This window comes from Idiotropiscis lumnitzeri, chromosome 18 (genome assembly GCF_059441095.1).
Source record: "Idiotropiscis lumnitzeri isolate Australia: NSW breed Sydney's pygmy pipehorse chromosome 18, RoL_Ilum_1.0, whole genome shotgun sequence".
NCBI lineage: Eukaryota > Metazoa > Chordata > Actinopteri > Syngnathiformes > Syngnathidae > Idiotropiscis > Idiotropiscis lumnitzeri.
The window spans coordinates 690,240-705,819 of record NC_142408.1 but is presented as its reverse complement, the minus strand read 5'-3'; the positions used below and the strand labels follow the sequence as shown (position 1 = coordinate 705,819).

Sequence of the window (15,580 nt, the reverse complement as noted above, 5' to 3'; positions counted from 1 at the left end):
GGTGCGATTTTTTTCCCGTTATTTAACCATCAACAGTCACCAGAGGGCGCTCGTCATCCATTCATGCATGTGCTCCTTTCCAGCCACTTTTGTTTTTGTTTTTTTTACCAACCGCACTAAGGTCATATTCTGCCTCTTTATAAGGTCGCTTGATTGACCTTACCATTGGCTCTTATATAATAAGTTTGCATGTGAAAATAACATCAGTACTAAAACACACCCGACTAAAAGACTGGAGTGAATCAAAGGCTTTTCAGTGATACGATTTACAACGAACGGCGACACCCCCTTTTGGAGCTCAGCTTGTATTTTTTTCCGTATCAGCTGTCTATGTCAAAGCAGAATGGAGGTTAGAGCCCTTTACATTTGCTCCCTTTAACTTTATTTAATCAGCACGTCTCTCATTCACAGTACTTCCACACGGCGGCATGGAAATCCCAGCATGCCGAGTGGCAGAGTTTAAATAGTTGCTTAGAATTACATATTTATTGTTAATGTTAGATGTTAATTATTCCTTGGTAGTAAAGGCAGTCTTATATTCCTCCACCCCTTTTATTGAGTTATTGTTCACTCACTGTGTGTATTCAATTCGCACAGTGACTAAGTATTGTGTTTTAACTCAGTTATCATATTTTATGGACGATGAGCGAGATGCTGTGTTCGCACAGTGACCGGAAGTTAGCACACTGTCTTCTCAATTTGTCGGAGCATCACAATACAGCAATTTAATATTCCATGATATATTTTAACATATATACGATATATATAAAATACCCTATAGGATATATCGTAAAACAATGCAAAAAAAAGTGAAACTTAAAAAATAAAATAAATCGCATCTTCACCCGTGAACGACTTCCGGGTTACGGTAACCTTTCTTCCTTTTGCCTGCTCTGTCTGCCAACCTCCTCTCTCAGCTCATCCTCAGGGAGCAGGACAGTCGTCGCAGGACCACAGCATGTTGTCTGTACGCGTCACAGCGGCTCTTGTCCGCATACTACCTCGCCGGGCCGGATATGTAAGCAGACCTCACGTTAATTGTTTTTGGTTTATTTCGTTGTGGAACCGGAGACCTTTAGCAAGACAAATCATGGCGGACGTGCTAGCATGCGGAGGACACCGGGCCTGTCACTTCGCGGATACGCCCCACATCTAATCTGACAAGTGCATTTAAAACGTTCAAACATTTTTTAGGACGCATCGATATATTATTTTTCGACGTTTCAGTATGAATGAAACACATTAGCTGTGTTTTAAGTGAGCAGTTGCATTTTTCACTGAAGGTCACGTTTATCCAGCTCTGCGTGCAAGCTCACGATGGCTACTTAATGCAAGTCTCTCATCTTATATCTGGGCTCTCTTCTTTATCTGATAACTCACTTTTCATCTCAGTCTGCCGTTCCACCTAAATTATGCTAATTGGGTTTTTAGTAGTTGATGAAAACACATCACCTTGCTTACATGACCACTGTTTGCTGCATTTGAAAGGTATTAAAAAATGCCCCTGCAGCATGTGTGGGAGTCAAGAACCTCCACACCACCCGCCCATGGATGCAAAAAACAGGTAATTGTTGTAAACAGAAAGACCAAATAATTTCATTGTTTACATTAACGGAAGTGACAATGTAATCAAAGATTGATTTGTTTTTTTTTGTCTTTGTCAAACTAATCAGTATTTTATTTTAATGTGCCCACCTGTAAGTGATAATTGAATTTTAGAATTCACGTACTCATGAACTTGTTTTTATCAAAAGGCACTGCCGAGGTTTCTTCCATCCTGGAGCAGAAGATCATGGGAGCGGACACTAGCGCTGATTTGGAAGAGACCGGCCGCGTGTTGTCCATCGGCGATGGTATCGCTCGAGTCTACGGTCTCAGGAACGTGCAGGCCGAGGAGATGGTGGAGTTCTCATCCGGACTTAAGGTTGGCCCTTGCATTCGCTTCTTATTCTTTGTTTAGAATGAAACATTTTTTTGAAAAATGGCGGACAAAAGAAGTCATTGATTTAATTTTTTTCCTGCTCATTTTCCAGGGAATGTCTCTCAACTTGGAACCAGACAATGTTGGTGTGGTGGTGTTCGGTAACGACAAACTAATCAAGGAGGGCGACATTGTCAAGAGGACAGGCGCCATTGTGGACGTGCCGGTCGGAGAGCAGCTGCTGGGTCGCGTTGTGGATGCCCTTGGAAATGCCATCGATGGAAAGGTGATTGAAAATTTCACAACGCCGCCGCCTCATCACAGATTTTCAAAAGTTTCCTCCTTCACCTTTTGGCAGGGCCCCCTCGGCTCCCAGACCCGTCGGCGCGTGGGCCTGAAGGCCCCCGGCATCATCCCGCGCATTTCCGTGAGGGAGCCCATGCAGACTGGCATCAAAGCCGTGGACAGTCTGGTGCCCATTGGCCGCGGTCAGCGTGAACTCATCATTGGCGACAGGCAGACCGGGTACGAGGATTTATCAAATACAGTTGACGCAAACGATGTTTGAACACAAATTGTACATCGATACATGTAGACCGACGGTACAACAAAATTCTCAGGCGCTTGTAAAAATCGACCAATATTTCAGCAGCTTACTCATCCGCTTAGTTGTGTAGGCGGGCATTATACTTCTCTCCTGTGACCAAGGCGGGTGGGGGACCTGATGCTTTATTTTAAAATATTGAAGAAGAAATCTCGATGATTTCATTATTCGTTCAACAAATTCTGACATTACAACCGATCGCTAAGCAAAATATCTGCGGTTGCAATCCAACCGATCAGATCTATGTAAAGTTGACTCATTAGACACCCCACCGCGTTTTTTGGGGGTTGCTAATCTAATTTTAAATGTTATATACAAACTAAGTTTAAAGATTTCAACTCATGAGATTATTGAATTTATTTCAACTATGAGTAGAGACAAGACATGGCCCTGCATTTGTTAAAAAAAACACTAGATTACACGAACTACTACAAATGAAGTAATTTGTTTTGATTTGCTTTTCTGCAGACAACAATATGATTTAAATTGAATGCGATGAATGAATTTAAAAAATAACAAATAAATAATGGCTCGTCTTCTACGGGTTATTGCGTTGCTTTTCAATGAAAGCGGTTTGCCTTTGCTTTTGCTTTCAAAACGCAATTAATGCTAATTGTCGGATGGAGCCGGACCACTTAGTCTGTGAATGTTTTGCCCCAGCAAAACTGCCATCGCCATCGACACCATCATCAACCAGAAGCGCTTCAACGAAGGCACCGACGAGAAGAAGAAGCTCTACTGCATCTACGTGGCCATCGGCCAGAAGAGGTCCACCGTGGCCCAGCTGGTCAAGAGGCTGACGGACGCCGACGCCATGAAGTACACCATCGTGGTGTCGGCGACGGCCTCCGACGCCGCTCCCCTGCAGTACTTGGCGCCCTATTCGGGCTGCTCCATGGGCGAGTACTTCCGGGACAACGGCAAACACGCCCTCATCATCTACGACGATCTCTCCAAGCAGGTGAGGTTCTCTTAAGTGGCTCAGCTGTTAAGTCACAATTTCATCATAGCGGACAGCTCAGAAGTGGCGTGCAATGAGCCTATTGAATCGGCTTTACGTGATTGTGCTCCTCCACCAGGCTGTCGCCTACCGTCAGATGTCGCTGCTGCTCCGCCGGCCGCCCGGCCGTGAAGCCTACCCGGGCGACGTCTTCTACCTGCATTCCCGCTTGCTGGAGAGGGCAGCCAAGATGAACGACAACTTTGGCGGCGGCTCGCTCACCGCCCTGCCTGTCATCGAGACGCAGGCCGGAGACGTGTCGGCCTACATTCCCACCAATGTCATCTCCATCACCGATGGACAGGTAGCAAGGAACCGCCATTGGCCTCTCATTGGGTTTTTGCAAAATGAGGCCACAAACGATCCTTTAAAAATGAAACGTGCCTAAAAGCCGCCATCCAGAGGTCTTGAAAATGCCTCGTAAAAAGTTTCAATTCCATTAAGTGTTTAGATTGACACATTTTGTGAAAGTTTGACGTTCCTCCCTTCACTAATAGTTCGCTTTGTTCAACGGGCAGATATCTTGCACGCTGAATTCCTCTTTCCTGTAGTTGTTCACCAGGTTGGCACACACTGCAGGCGGAGCTGATCCTTTGGAGACTTAACAATTGCTCCTCCCCAAAAAATGCTCATCAGGTAACACTGTCGTTTCTGCGGTTTTCCTTCAGATTTTCTTGGAGACGGAGCTCTTCTACAAAGGTATCCGCCCCGCCATCAACGTCGGACTGTCGGTGTCGCGCGTCGGCTCAGCGGCCCAGACCAGGGCCATGAAGCAGGTTTGTTGCGCCCGGCGAGTCTCAACAGAAGCCATCCTCCAAAACGCAGCAACCCGACTGGTTCCGTTTGTTTGCCGCCAGGTGGCCGGCACCATGAAGTTGGAGCTGGCCCAGTACCGCGAGGTGGCTGCCTTCGCCCAGTTCGGCTCCGACCTGGACGCCGCCACGCAGCAGCTGTTGAACCGCGGCGTGCGTCTGACAGAGCTCCTCAAGCAGGGCCAGTACTGTAAGTCATGACAAGAATGTGGAGTGCAGGAGTGTCAAGATCCAGTCGCGGAGGGCCGCGCTTTCCTGCATGCTTTCGATGCCTCCCACCTGATTCAAAGGATCATCTCATCAGCAAGCGCCTGAGAAGTATCCTGCTCATTTGAATCAGGTGTGTTGCAGTTGGAAAACATGCAGGACACCGTCCCTCCAGGACCCGAGACTGTTGCTTTTGGATTTTGAGACATGGTAGCCCGTTTTCCTGCAGCTCCCATGGCCATCGAAGAGCAGGTCACGGTCATTTACGCCGGCGTGAGGGGACACTTGGACAAGATGGAGCCCAGCAAGATCACAAAGTTCGAGAAGGCCTTCCTGCAGCACATCCTGAGTCAGCAGCAAGACCTGCTGGCTGCCATCAAGTAGGTTTTTTTCCCTCAACATTTTTGGTGCTATTAGTTAACGTTCACTTGGTTGCCCCACATCAATGACGGCACACATAGCGCCCTCTGGTGGACATGAAAGTCGCGGTAGAGATTTTAGGGAAGGATTGCATTCATTTAGTTATTTTCCAATGTTTGTTCTTTTGTAGATTTGCTATTTTAAGAACAATATTAGCAACCTAAAAAAAAACAAACGTAATAATGCAAAAATCTTCCTTTACAAAGACAATCCTCCGATTCGTGCCCTTTCTTTTCGCAGGGCTGACGGCAAAATCTCCGAGGCCTCGGACGCTAAACTCAAGCAGATTGTGCTCAACTTCCTCTCCAGCTTTGAGTAACGTGTGGCGAGGCTTTGTCCGCTTTTTATCTTGCGTTGTTGGTTGTGCGCCATGTTTGTTTGCTTACAGCTTGGACACTTGTACTTTCTATGAACATTTGATCTCTAATGTACAGTCAAGAGAATAAAAGTTATTCCAACAAATGCGCAATTTTGGATTTGGTCTGTTTTAACCATAAGATGTAAAGAATAATGTTCTTGTAGTTTTCATGATGGCATATTTCCAAGGTCAAGCATGTCATTTATTTCTATTTCAAGCGCTGGGAAGGCAATCATCGGCAGTTGATGCAAATTCTCGGATCCACTACTGCACAGAAGTGCAATGCATCATTTTTTTAGTTGCTTAAACTGTGGGAGCTAAAATTTATAAAGTGCTAAACAGGTTGGAATGGTATTCACCAAAAAAAACTACAAAAATCACTCACACCTGAAACAAAATTAGTACAGTGATGCAAAGTGACATTTTAAGCAAATATAATTGCGATGTAACTTGAGCAGTGTTGATGTTTTGCTGCACTGTTACAGCACCTTACAATATTAAGTATCGCCCATTTTTGATTATTTTAAAGTAGTCCTTGGTGTAAAAAAAAAAAAAAAGCCAAAGTATCTTAATTCACATTTAGAAGTAAACATTTATAAAAATCAGCCTTTATTGGTGACTAACAATTTCAGTAAACATGGTGCAATTGTGACAGAATTTAAACGTGAAACGGGTACAGTGAACATAATCAGATTTTAAATAGTGCAACTTAAATATACATTTGAACAAATTCACTTTGGTGCATTCAAAAAGCCAATGTGCAAAAATTGTAGTGATAAGTGAGACAAACTTAACAAAATCTCCGCAATATTAAATAGAATTCAAAATGAATAAGCAATAAATAGACACTTAAAAAGTAGGCAGACTTTTTTTTTTTTTTTTTTTACACCCAATACTGTTTGGTGTGCATGGCAGGCCGGTGGCGTTTGTGTTTGGGCACGTGGTTCTGCTGGACGTAGCACGGGTCGTAATAGTCCCACTCCAACGCTGACGTGAGGATGCCGTTGGACAAACTGTCGCTGTCCGCTGACAAAATCCGCAGGGACACACCTTGAACACAGTTTTGCAACTTGATTGTGTTTTCATACAGCTAGACTGCACCTCTCACTGTTCTGGAGGTTCAACTTTGTGTCATTAGCCCACAAAATGGGGGACATTATAGACTTTAGACTCCTAATGCTGAATAAAAGTTATGATCCTAAAACGTGTTTTACTTCCCTTCCCATTTAACAATCTTCTTTTTGTGACAAATGGCTACTATCGAGCATCAACAAACCTGCACTGGCACCAAAGTCACTGTCCAGCCCGGAGCAGGAGCCATCCGAGAGTGGCTGGATGTGGGACTGGAACTCCACGTGGGCTTGGTCCAACTGATGGAGTGCGCCCGGGTTCACCTCGGTCAGCATCCCGAACATGCCGGACACGTCTTCTGTTTCTTTGTAAATGCACTAAGTGGACAATTTCGGGTTGGGGTGATTCAAAGACACGAGTGGTGAGCAGTGTCAAGAAAAAACATTAGTCATCAAATTTCAGGGTGGCAAAATAAGCTCCTTTTCCTCCAGTGGATTACTCACCGTGGGAGAGTTGGGCGGCACCAGGTTGCCTCTCGTGTCGCCTTCCGACTCGCTGGTCTCGGGCAACACCGGCGCACTGTGACGCCACTCATCCACACCGGGTCTCGGTCTGCTGCTGGGCGTCCTCAAGGACCCGGACCCCGCCCTCAGCAGCCAGATCCCGTGCTCCCTGCCGGACAAAGACGCCCTAGACGAGGTGGCCGGCGGCTGGGGTAGGACGGGCTCGGACAGCGACATGTACGCTCTCCGGGTGGAGAAACCTTCCGCATCGGGCGTCCTCTGGGCCCGCAATGTGGACTCCAGCAGCAGGAGCTCCTCCGCGTCTTCTCGATGCTGCGTCCGCGGCCTCTCCTTGAAAAGGAGGAGCAATTTGTAGCCCAGGAAGAGACAGTTGAGTAGGAGCAGAACCACCACGGCGGGGATGAGCAGAAGGACCACCAGGGTGAGGCTGGCCACCGGGTAACCCTCGCTCAGGTTGGGGCTGTGTGGGACGCTTTGACCCGTTTGCGACATTTCATCCCAGAGGACACCAAAAGGGAAACCCCCCCCACCCCCGGCACCCTCGGCGATCTCGATTGATTCTAATCTACACGGTGAAGGTGAGTAAATCCGTTGTTTGTCGTGTCAATCAAACACTTTGTGTTTTGCTGTCCACCTTTTTTGACGTGTAATGTGAAAAGTAACAAGTGCGCTCCTCTCGAGTGTGCATGCGAGTTCACAGACTTTACAGAGCGGCAGCTGCGCGCAATTAAGTTTACTGTGACGCACGTTGCTGTGGCGCCCAAAAAAGCCACAAGGGGGCGGCAGTGGACATGATTCCTTTGTGCAAAAGAAAAGCGCAAACACTCCACTCAATGGTGGCAAGCAACGGAGTAAAAATGTATTTTATTAAAACTTGGAGATTACAAAATTATTGGTTACAGAGTGGTAAATTGCAGTTATTGATAATGTTATCATCGTTAATGAACACTAACAAGCGCTAAACTAAAACTGAAACAAAAATACTTTCTCTATATAGGAAAAATAAAAACAAAGTTGCTTTAAAATTACCTACTGAAACTGAAACTAGGTTTAGAAATGTTCTATCAAAGCTATAATGATTCATCTTTGTTAATTAATTTGCTAACTGACCTTTCAGGGCTAAATTTAAATTATTAGTTTGTCAGTCTAACAGTTGTGTGGGACTTGTAGCGCCCTTTTACTTTATAGATTCTTTTTTTTTTTTCAAAATGGCACTGAGTGATTACTCCATATATTAAAAAAAAATTAAAAACTAATTATAATCCTAATGAAAACTGCAATTAAACCACATATTTTTGAAAGGAAAAAAGCAACCACTCACAATCCTGTTCTAAAAACAAATTAAAACGAACTGAATTAAAAAAAAAAACACAGTCGAAACAAAATCAAATCTTACTCTGAAGAACAATTCAAACTATTGGAAGTTTGGTTGTTGGGTCACTAAAGGGTGGAGCTGCGTTTTGTTCATTGCTTGCCAGAGAATTTCACTGATTGGCGTGAGCATCAAAGACCCACGGCAGTCTGCCATTGGTCGTTGATTCTTTGGTAGTTTTCTTTGGGATTTTGTGACTTGGAAATGTTTGTTGATGGGAGGCCACAACATTTTGTTGATGATGCACGTCAAAGACAAAAGAAAAAAGGTTTGCCTTCTTTTGTGGAATTCAATTCTGAAGTTGGACGTCACCCTACAGTGTGTCGCAAAAAGATTTTGATCGGTGTAAGCGTTGAAGCAAACATGACAAGACATGAGGGGTCAACTTTTGCATTCTGTTTAATACATTTCATGCCGCCAGGTCCTCGTCAGACATTCGACGTTGACGCCTTTCAATTCAATAGAACAATTGACACAGGAGTCTCTGTTAGAGACGACGTTGTTTGCGTTTGTTTGCGCACAAAGGAGGTCTTTGCACACAAGCACACTGTAAGAAAATTAATGCAAAAGTCCCATATGAGCACCATATATAACTATAGTCAAAGTAATTCACCCCCCCCCCCGCCCCATCCCCAAAACCCTCTTAAGTCTGTACAGACTCAAATAAGATACTGCAGTCATGACAGTACACATGATAAGAATACGCTTTTCATCGGAGAGAAAGGCAAAACGGAGATGTCCTCAGATACCAAAGAGCACTTTTGTCAGGTTTTATGTTGCCCTCCTGCACGGAACACGACGGGTGTTTGTGATTGGTCGAATAGCACCTCCGACGGGAACGGGCGCTGAAGTTCCACGATTGAGAATTTCCTGGATTGAAATGTTGAAGATCGCGCGAAAGTTCGGCACCCTTTGTGTGGGCCGCCCGTCGCAGCCGTTGGTTGCGAATTGGGTGGCGCTCGACCCGCCCCTCGGGTCGCCGTCATCGGGTACCTAAAGGAGGCCGATCTCCTTGGTGGATTTGGCAGTCGGGTTATCTGGCTTGTTGCGCCGCTGAGCAGACTAGCACTGTCCCAGGCTGTGCTTGATGATTTCCCGCGACTGCGGCGGGATCCTGTCGGGGAAGAGCACCCGGAACTCCACCACCAGGTCGCCCCGCCGCGATGGGCTGCGGGCAACGGGTAGGCCCTCGCCGCGTAGGCGCCGCAGCGCACCGGGCCTGATGACGTCGCTGCACGGCAGAGGCATGAGGCGGTTGTCCAGCGTGGGAACGTTGACCGTGCAGCCACAAAGCGCCTGGAAGAAGAGCAGAGGAGAACACAAACGTTGACTTTGAGGGCGAGGCTTTTGGAACGGCTCCAAAAATGTCCAGTTGGATCACACCAAACTATCGAATAGGCAAAGGTTTGCCAAAATGTCACGATAGAATTTGAAAAATGTGAATTTGCAGTTGTTGGCTTCCTAAAACGCGGCTCTGCCATTTTGCTGTTGCTTGCCAGATATTTTTATTGGCACCCTTTCCATGGACAACCAATCGTAATCATTCGACGCGGTGAAAAAAGTGAACGAAAGAAAGGCGAATCTCTGTGAGGCTCGCTTTCGGAATTCTTCCAAAGGTGTCAAGTTGCATAAACCCAAAGCAAAAAAAAGGCAGTTACGCAAGGAAGGAGCTCACCAGGCCAGTCTCTGCGGCGACGGCTGCCAAGCGTGGGCGCGTATCAAGCGAGAGCTAAAGAGACAAAAAGGCCTCCTCCTCCTCCCGCTTCTCCTGAGCAGCATCACAAAGAGTCGGGAGCTAAAAATAGCGCGGCGCTCGGCGGGGGCGGATGAGGTCACGATGCCACCCTTTGCTGGCGCCGTATTCAAGTCATTTCACTCATTGAGTGCTTACATAAACGAGAGGAAGCGCGGCGTGGGCGCCGTGGAGCAGTCGGAAGGTTTGGTAACACATTTCATTGACGTTGTTTTCTCATCGTCAACAAATTTCTGGTGGTGATGAAAAACGCGCGACTAAACGCAAATGGTGCAGTTGATTGATTGGTCGCCAGAGATCCTTTATGGATTTGAAAGGCTTCTTGACTGAGTTGCCGCAGCTTTCTTTGCGGAAGTTTTGGACGGAGCGACTCAAAGCGCTTGACTTCCAAATGGACCTTCAGCGCCAGGTGACCTCACCTCTTTAAGTGTGATGCTGGCCGTGTAGACGATGTTGGAGCCGTCTCTCTTGTATTTCGGGTGCTCTGCGTCACGGAGGACGAAGGTGACGTCGGCGGGCGTGCTGTCGGGCGTCTCGTCGCCCTCGCGGGGGAAGGTGATCTTGGTGCCCGCCTTCCATCCTTTCTTCACCACCACGTTCAGCACCTTGTCCTCGGTCCGCAGGCTGCGGCCGTCCGGACCCAGGCGGCTGCGGGTGATCTTGACGTGCTTGGTGCAGCCGTGCATGACGTCCTCCAGGCTGACCGGCAGCTCGCGCACCAGCGTCTTGCCCCGCGGCCGCCGCCCACCCCGCCTCAGGCCGCCGCCGCCGCCCTCCTGACCGCTGTAACCGCCCACGTGGCTGAAGGGGAAGCGGCGGAAAGGGTTGAAGAGGTCGTCGTCGTCTCCGTCGTGACTGAAGAAGATGTCAAAGTGGTCGGAACCGTGGAAGAAGGAGGAGAACGTGGCGTGTGGGTCGGTGGGGAATGAGTTGGGGAAGGCGTTGCCCTGGCCCGCCGCTGACATGCCGCTCTTGAGACCTGAACGGACAAACAAACAATTAATTTGCTTCTCACCGGACTTTCGGTCACCAGAGAATTTCACAAATCCGAATTGGATACGCCCGAGGACTCTTTTTTTTTAATACGTTGTGAGTTTCACAGCTGCCAAACTGCACTTTGTCTCCAAATTGCTGAATATTTGATGCTCACCTTCCTCTCCGAATTGGTCGTAGATGTTCCTCTTCTCGGGATCGGTCAGGACCTCGTAGGCCTCGGCGATTTCTTTGAAGCGGTCCTCCGCGTTGGCGTCACTATTCTTGTCTGGGTGGAACTTGAGCGCCATCTTGCGGTAGGCCTTCTTGATTTCGTCCTCGTTGGAGTCCGACGCCACGCCCAGAACCTTGTAAAAGTCCTTTCCGCCGCTGGGCTTGATGGACAGGCAAGGGGCGTCCGCCTCCGACTTGGTGCCTTCCTGCGAGGTGGGGTGAGAGGCCGTTCACATATTAGGATTCATATTCATATTATTAGCTCGCATCTCGTGCATATTATTTTCAATTCTGTGAAAGGCACTACATTGTGGATCTTATTTTGTGACTGGTGAGTAGCTCTCGATATCTGAACAACGATCATTCATAATTGAACATTGTCCAGCAAGAAGCATTTCACAATTCCCCAATGTTATGTCTGATCTTGTTTTTCTTATTTTAATCCATAAATTGAAATCACGTTTACCCACTAAATTCCAAATTCGAGCTTTTGCCTTGTAGCACATTTTGAAATATATATATTTGCTTTTTGTCTTACTTGACCTTTAAAAGTAGAATTCATCGATACACGTTTTTCTGCATGTTGTAATAAGCATTTCAGAAGTTTTCAAGCATATATTCATCATTTATTTTCTACCCTAAAGTCTATTACATCTTTCTAAATATGAATTGTATTTTCCACCCCCTAGCCATTAAACATATAATTATTGAAGATTTATTGAGGAACACAGTTATTAAAGCGTCCCAATTCCAAAGAAACAATGTTTTTTTTTTACTGGTCCATTAATTGTATAGAATAAAATGTATTTATGCTTGCAGTAATAAACACATCCAAATGTTTGACAATTATGCAGACATAATGATGTATTATTAGATGCATATAACAATTCATCAAAATGTATTGATCTAAATGAAAAGGAAGCATGTCCTACTTACAGCGGATGAAGCCGATCCCGAGCTGTCTCCTCTGTGCATCACCCGAACTTTGCACCTAACGTTGACATTTTTGTGCTTGACTCCAAACTGCGTCCAGATGAGAACCATGATGAATTCTGTCAAGTGGAGTGAAGAGTTGCTCGGCTCCGGTGTCGCTGTCCTCGCGCCTGGTGCTGAAAAAGCTGCGGCTTGCCTTCACTGTGCTGCTGTCGACTGCTAAATAGTGGCTCGGCTTCAGCTCGCTTTTCTACTCCACGCTCAGCCAGCCCACGCAGCGTGACGGAGCTTCCTCCGTGTTGGCCCGTCCCACGGCAGAGAGAGATGCAGCGCAATGGCGGCCGATTGGTTGCCAGGCGCGGATGTTGCAGCCTTCTCGCTCCTTCTGGAGCATCGCTTCCGGAGCTCCGGCAGGCACACGGCCAGAAGCAGGCGAGTCACGACTCAGAACACACAGTCCACTTTTTTTTTTTGGGGGGGGGGGCGCTCTAGACAGAACAAACACACAAGTCTAGACGGACACCGGCACCGTCATTTCATGTCCTCAAATAGCTTCACTGAGACACATTACAAGAAGGAGATTTCCACAGATAGATGTGGGGATGAGAGATAGATACATGATTGATCGCAAGATGACAAACAGATTGACTTGTGACACAAATGAAAAAGGATAGATCGTGTATAGTTGGATGATAGATATTTTTTTAGACATCAGTCCTCCATTATGGTTGGAGGTTTTCATTTCTGGAAATTATTTTCCCCCCTCGTCCGAAACACAAACATCATGCGCAGAACCTCGTTTCCTCGACCCGTCTGTTTCGTGTATGTAGGGCAGTGGGGGTGTTTTTCAATAGCAATTGGGAAGCACAAACGCTTTGCCTGTGCGGCATTCCAAAAAAAAAAAAAAGAACAAGGACATGAAAAGTTGGTATTGAAACAAAAAACAAAACAAAACAAAAACATAACCCGGTGACTTGATTTCAGCAAGCTGTTGATAAAAATGGAGAAAGCTGCTCTTGAACGGGCCTTTTTTCCTAAAAATGTAGACTCAAGATGTCTTTTTGGAGACGTTGGTGGAGGAGGGCGAGTGGAGGACATACAAGGCAAAGCTTCCTCCGCCTCTCAGCCAATCAAAGCCGGAGTTTCCCGGGAAGAGAGCATCTTCCGTATTTACGAGAATTGCAGCGCCAACGTTTGCGAATGCGCCCTGAAAATAAAATCATCATAGATTGGCCTTGGGTCCGGTCCGAACCGGACCGCGGTCCGCCATTTGGTGATGCCTGTACTACAGCATATTTTGGATTGCGCAATCTCCCCCTGGCCTCCTTCCACTCCCGCCAAGTGCTGTTACACAACGCGCTCGTTTACAGTCTTGTATTGGTGGCTATTTTTAGCGCTTAACGAGGCTCCAGAACGGGTGCTGAGCCAGACGTTCAAAGCGCAGCCTTTTGTCTGCGCTTTCAGGTGGGAGCTTTTTCATCAACACGTCGACTCCGGCGTCTGAAATGGGGGGAAATGACTGCAGTCAGGCCAGGCTCCACTCGCAAAAACGAAGTCAAGCCAGCCGCCACTCTTATTTTCAATACTGTGCAACACGGTGCATTACGGTAATGCGCCGAAAGCGCTTGTTGATGGCCACCTTAAAAAAAAGCTGTGAAACTCAAGTATGCACGTCAGTCAGTGGTTTTGATTTAAAATAATGTTATCAAACTTGTCTTTTCACCCAGGGGGATTGCAAACTGACTCGGAATTGCACCAAGAAATGTTATGAATTGAGATAGAAAGAGAAATCAATGTTAACTGTGCACCAATGGCTGACATTACAACAAATTAAAAAAAATAATAATTCAAAATTAAGCTTTCGTTATCCTGCAACCAGACCAGTGCTGGGGAACACTAGATCATCCCAGGTATCTAACCAAAGTACTTCCATCAAAATCTGATGTGGCATTTCAAAATAAAAGGCCAAGAAATATAAGAAGAAATATAGCAGCATGTGTGCTTACAAGAAGGATTCAGTGGTACTCGTTGCAAAGGTAGCACGCTAGCGGACAGTTGACGACTGGCGCATCACAAACGTTTGAGGAGCACTCATGTTTGGCAATGTCAAGACTATTAATACCAAAGTCCCCCAATGACTGAACAAACCAAAAAGTTGATCATAATTCTCAGTGAAGGTTTGATTGACATGTTCAGAAGAGGGCTTATCTAATGAGAAAACGAGATGTTCCCTCAGTTATTTTGACACTCGCCGACCATTTTGTCTGGCGCTTCCTCCCACTCGCCTCAGCGCCTGAGAGAGCGACGATGTCTGAACAATGGCGAGACAGTTGTCGGTTCGACAGATGGCTCCTGCCAGGAAAGCGGCGCTTGAAGCCAATCACTGTTCTGTTCTGTTCATGTTACCAAATTGTCGGGATGATGTAACTGTGCTTAAGTGTCTTCATGCAGCTGCAGTACATTCTCGTCATGATTCATGTTGTGCAGCAAGTAGTTCTGACTTGTACTGGAAAGATGAGGCCATTTTCTAAAATGTCTTGATATTTTCATTTCCCCACGGGAACATTTTTTACCATTGCAAATATTTAGATTTTGGGAAGTGGGGGGTGAGAAAGTAGTAGCCGTAAAACATTCAACGGGCTAAACATTTTTCTTCGATTTAGAAATGTGGAAGGAGGTGGACATGTGAACATTTTACATGGAAAATGTGAAATCCTGCAAAAAGTGGGATGGTTTGAATTGTTTGAAAAATGTGGAAGGATTCTGTATATTTGCGATATGTCACCATTCGCAATTTGAAACCGGAAGTGACCCCAAATGAACCGGAAATTGTTCATTTCATAATAAAGTTTTCAATATTACCTTCTAGATTTTTCATCAATGCAAACCATTCCAGCCAGTTAATTTGTTATATCGTTCAATGTATACTTCAACATCATTCAGTGTCATTCAAAATCATTTGCTGTCTTTCGCCATCATTCGACATCCTGCCACAAAGTTTTATTCGGCTTCTCAGTCTTCACACGAATTTTCTCCAGGACTTGCATTCTCTGGTTACATACAATCTAGTTACGAATTAGCAGAACATTTTGACATCAGAATAATTTCAATACTTCAGAAAATCTCAAATTATTCGGTCAATTTGTAAATAATAATTCAAAAAACACTTCTCCATCAATTTGACAACATTTTGATATTGGAGTGCCTTAAACAGGTATTAAAAAAATGTGGAATAGGCGATTGGGAATCTTGTGAAAAATAGTTGAAAATGCCTTAAAAGAGTTGAACATTTTGAACTTGAAAGTGTTGACACATTTTCATCATCTTACTGACTGCAATGCGGTCGAGCCAAATCTTGGTCTGACACTTTAGAAGAGAGAACTTGCTGGTCGCTGCACC

The 15,580-nt window shown here is 45.9% G+C and overlaps 3 protein-coding genes across 3 annotated transcripts; 1 reads left to right on the top strand and 2 right to left on the bottom strand.

Moving 5' to 3' along the window:
- The first annotated feature begins 872 nt into the window (after positions 1–872).
- On the top strand, positions 873–5,429 carry atp5f1a (ATP synthase F1 subunit alpha). The gene is made up of 11 exons (XM_088281359.1): positions 873–1,018; positions 1,489–1,564; positions 1,755–1,924; positions 2,034–2,207; positions 2,280–2,446; positions 3,186–3,486; positions 3,605–3,829; positions 4,194–4,301; positions 4,383–4,527; positions 4,774–4,924; positions 5,205–5,429. The coding sequence occupies exons 1-11, from the start codon at positions 959–961 to the stop codon at positions 5,281–5,283; spliced, it is 1,656 nt and encodes a 551-aa protein (XP_088137485.1). The 5' UTR covers positions 873–958; the 3' UTR covers positions 5,284–5,429.
- A 471-nt stretch (positions 5,430–5,900) lies between these two features.
- hwa (huluwa) lies at positions 5,901–7,656 on the bottom strand. Its single transcript, XM_088281372.1, has 3 exons — positions 6,897–7,656; positions 6,599–6,770; positions 5,901–6,372 (listed from the first exon to the last, which is right to left on the bottom strand). The coding sequence occupies exons 1-3, from the start codon at positions 7,407–7,409 to the stop codon at positions 6,206–6,208; spliced, it is 852 nt and encodes a 283-aa protein (XP_088137498.1). The 5' UTR covers positions 7,410–7,656; the 3' UTR covers positions 5,901–6,205.
- Positions 7,657–8,670: 1,014 nt separating this feature from the next.
- On the bottom strand, positions 8,671–12,567 carry LOC148318807 (dnaJ homolog subfamily B member 5). The gene is made up of 4 exons (XM_088280882.1): positions 12,185–12,567; positions 11,193–11,454; positions 10,462–11,021; positions 8,671–9,585 (listed from the first exon to the last, which is right to left on the bottom strand). Exons 1-4 carry the CDS (start codon positions 12,290–12,292, stop codon positions 9,352–9,354), a joined length of 1,164 nt encoding a protein of 387 aa, XP_088137008.1. The 5' UTR covers positions 12,293–12,567; the 3' UTR covers positions 8,671–9,351.
- Positions 12,568–15,580: the final 3,013 nt, after the last annotated feature.

Bases quoted from the DNA above. Each gene is read 5' to 3' on its own strand.
- atp5f1a (XM_088281359.1), top strand. From the start codon at position 959: ATGTTGTCTGTACGCGTCACAGCGGCTCTTGTCCGCATACTACCTCGC. The intron at 1,565-1,754 runs GTAATTGTTGTA...TTTTATCAAAAG, and splicing joins CCCATGGATGCAAAAAACAG to GCACTGCCGAGGTTTCTTCC. The intron at 4,528-4,773 runs GTAAGTCATGAC...GTTTTCCTGCAG, and splicing joins CCTCAAGCAGGGCCAGTACT to CTCCCATGGCCATCGAAGAG.
- hwa (XM_088281372.1), bottom strand. From the start codon at position 7,409: ATGTCGCAAACGGGTCAAAGCGTCCCACACAGCCCCAACCTGAGCGAG. The intron at 6,771-6,896 runs GTGAGTAATCCA...TTGTCCACTTAG, and splicing joins TGCCGCCCAACTCTCCCACG to TGCATTTACAAAGAAACAGA. The intron at 6,373-6,598 runs GTTTGTTGATGC...ACTGTGTTCAAG, and splicing joins TGACTTTGGTGCCAGTGCAG to GTGTGTCCCTGCGGATTTTG.
- LOC148318807 (XM_088280882.1), bottom strand. From the start codon at position 12,292: ATGGTTCTCATCTGGACGCAGTTTGGAGTCAAGCACAAAAATGTCAAC. The intron at 11,455-12,184 runs GTAAGTAGGACA...CCCACCTCGCAG, and splicing joins CGGGATCGGCTTCATCCGCT to GAAGGCACCAAGTCGGAGGC. The intron at 9,586-10,461 runs GTGAGGTCACCT...CTCTTCTTCCAG, and splicing joins CCAGCATCACACTTAAAGAG to GCGCTTTGTGGCTGCACGGT.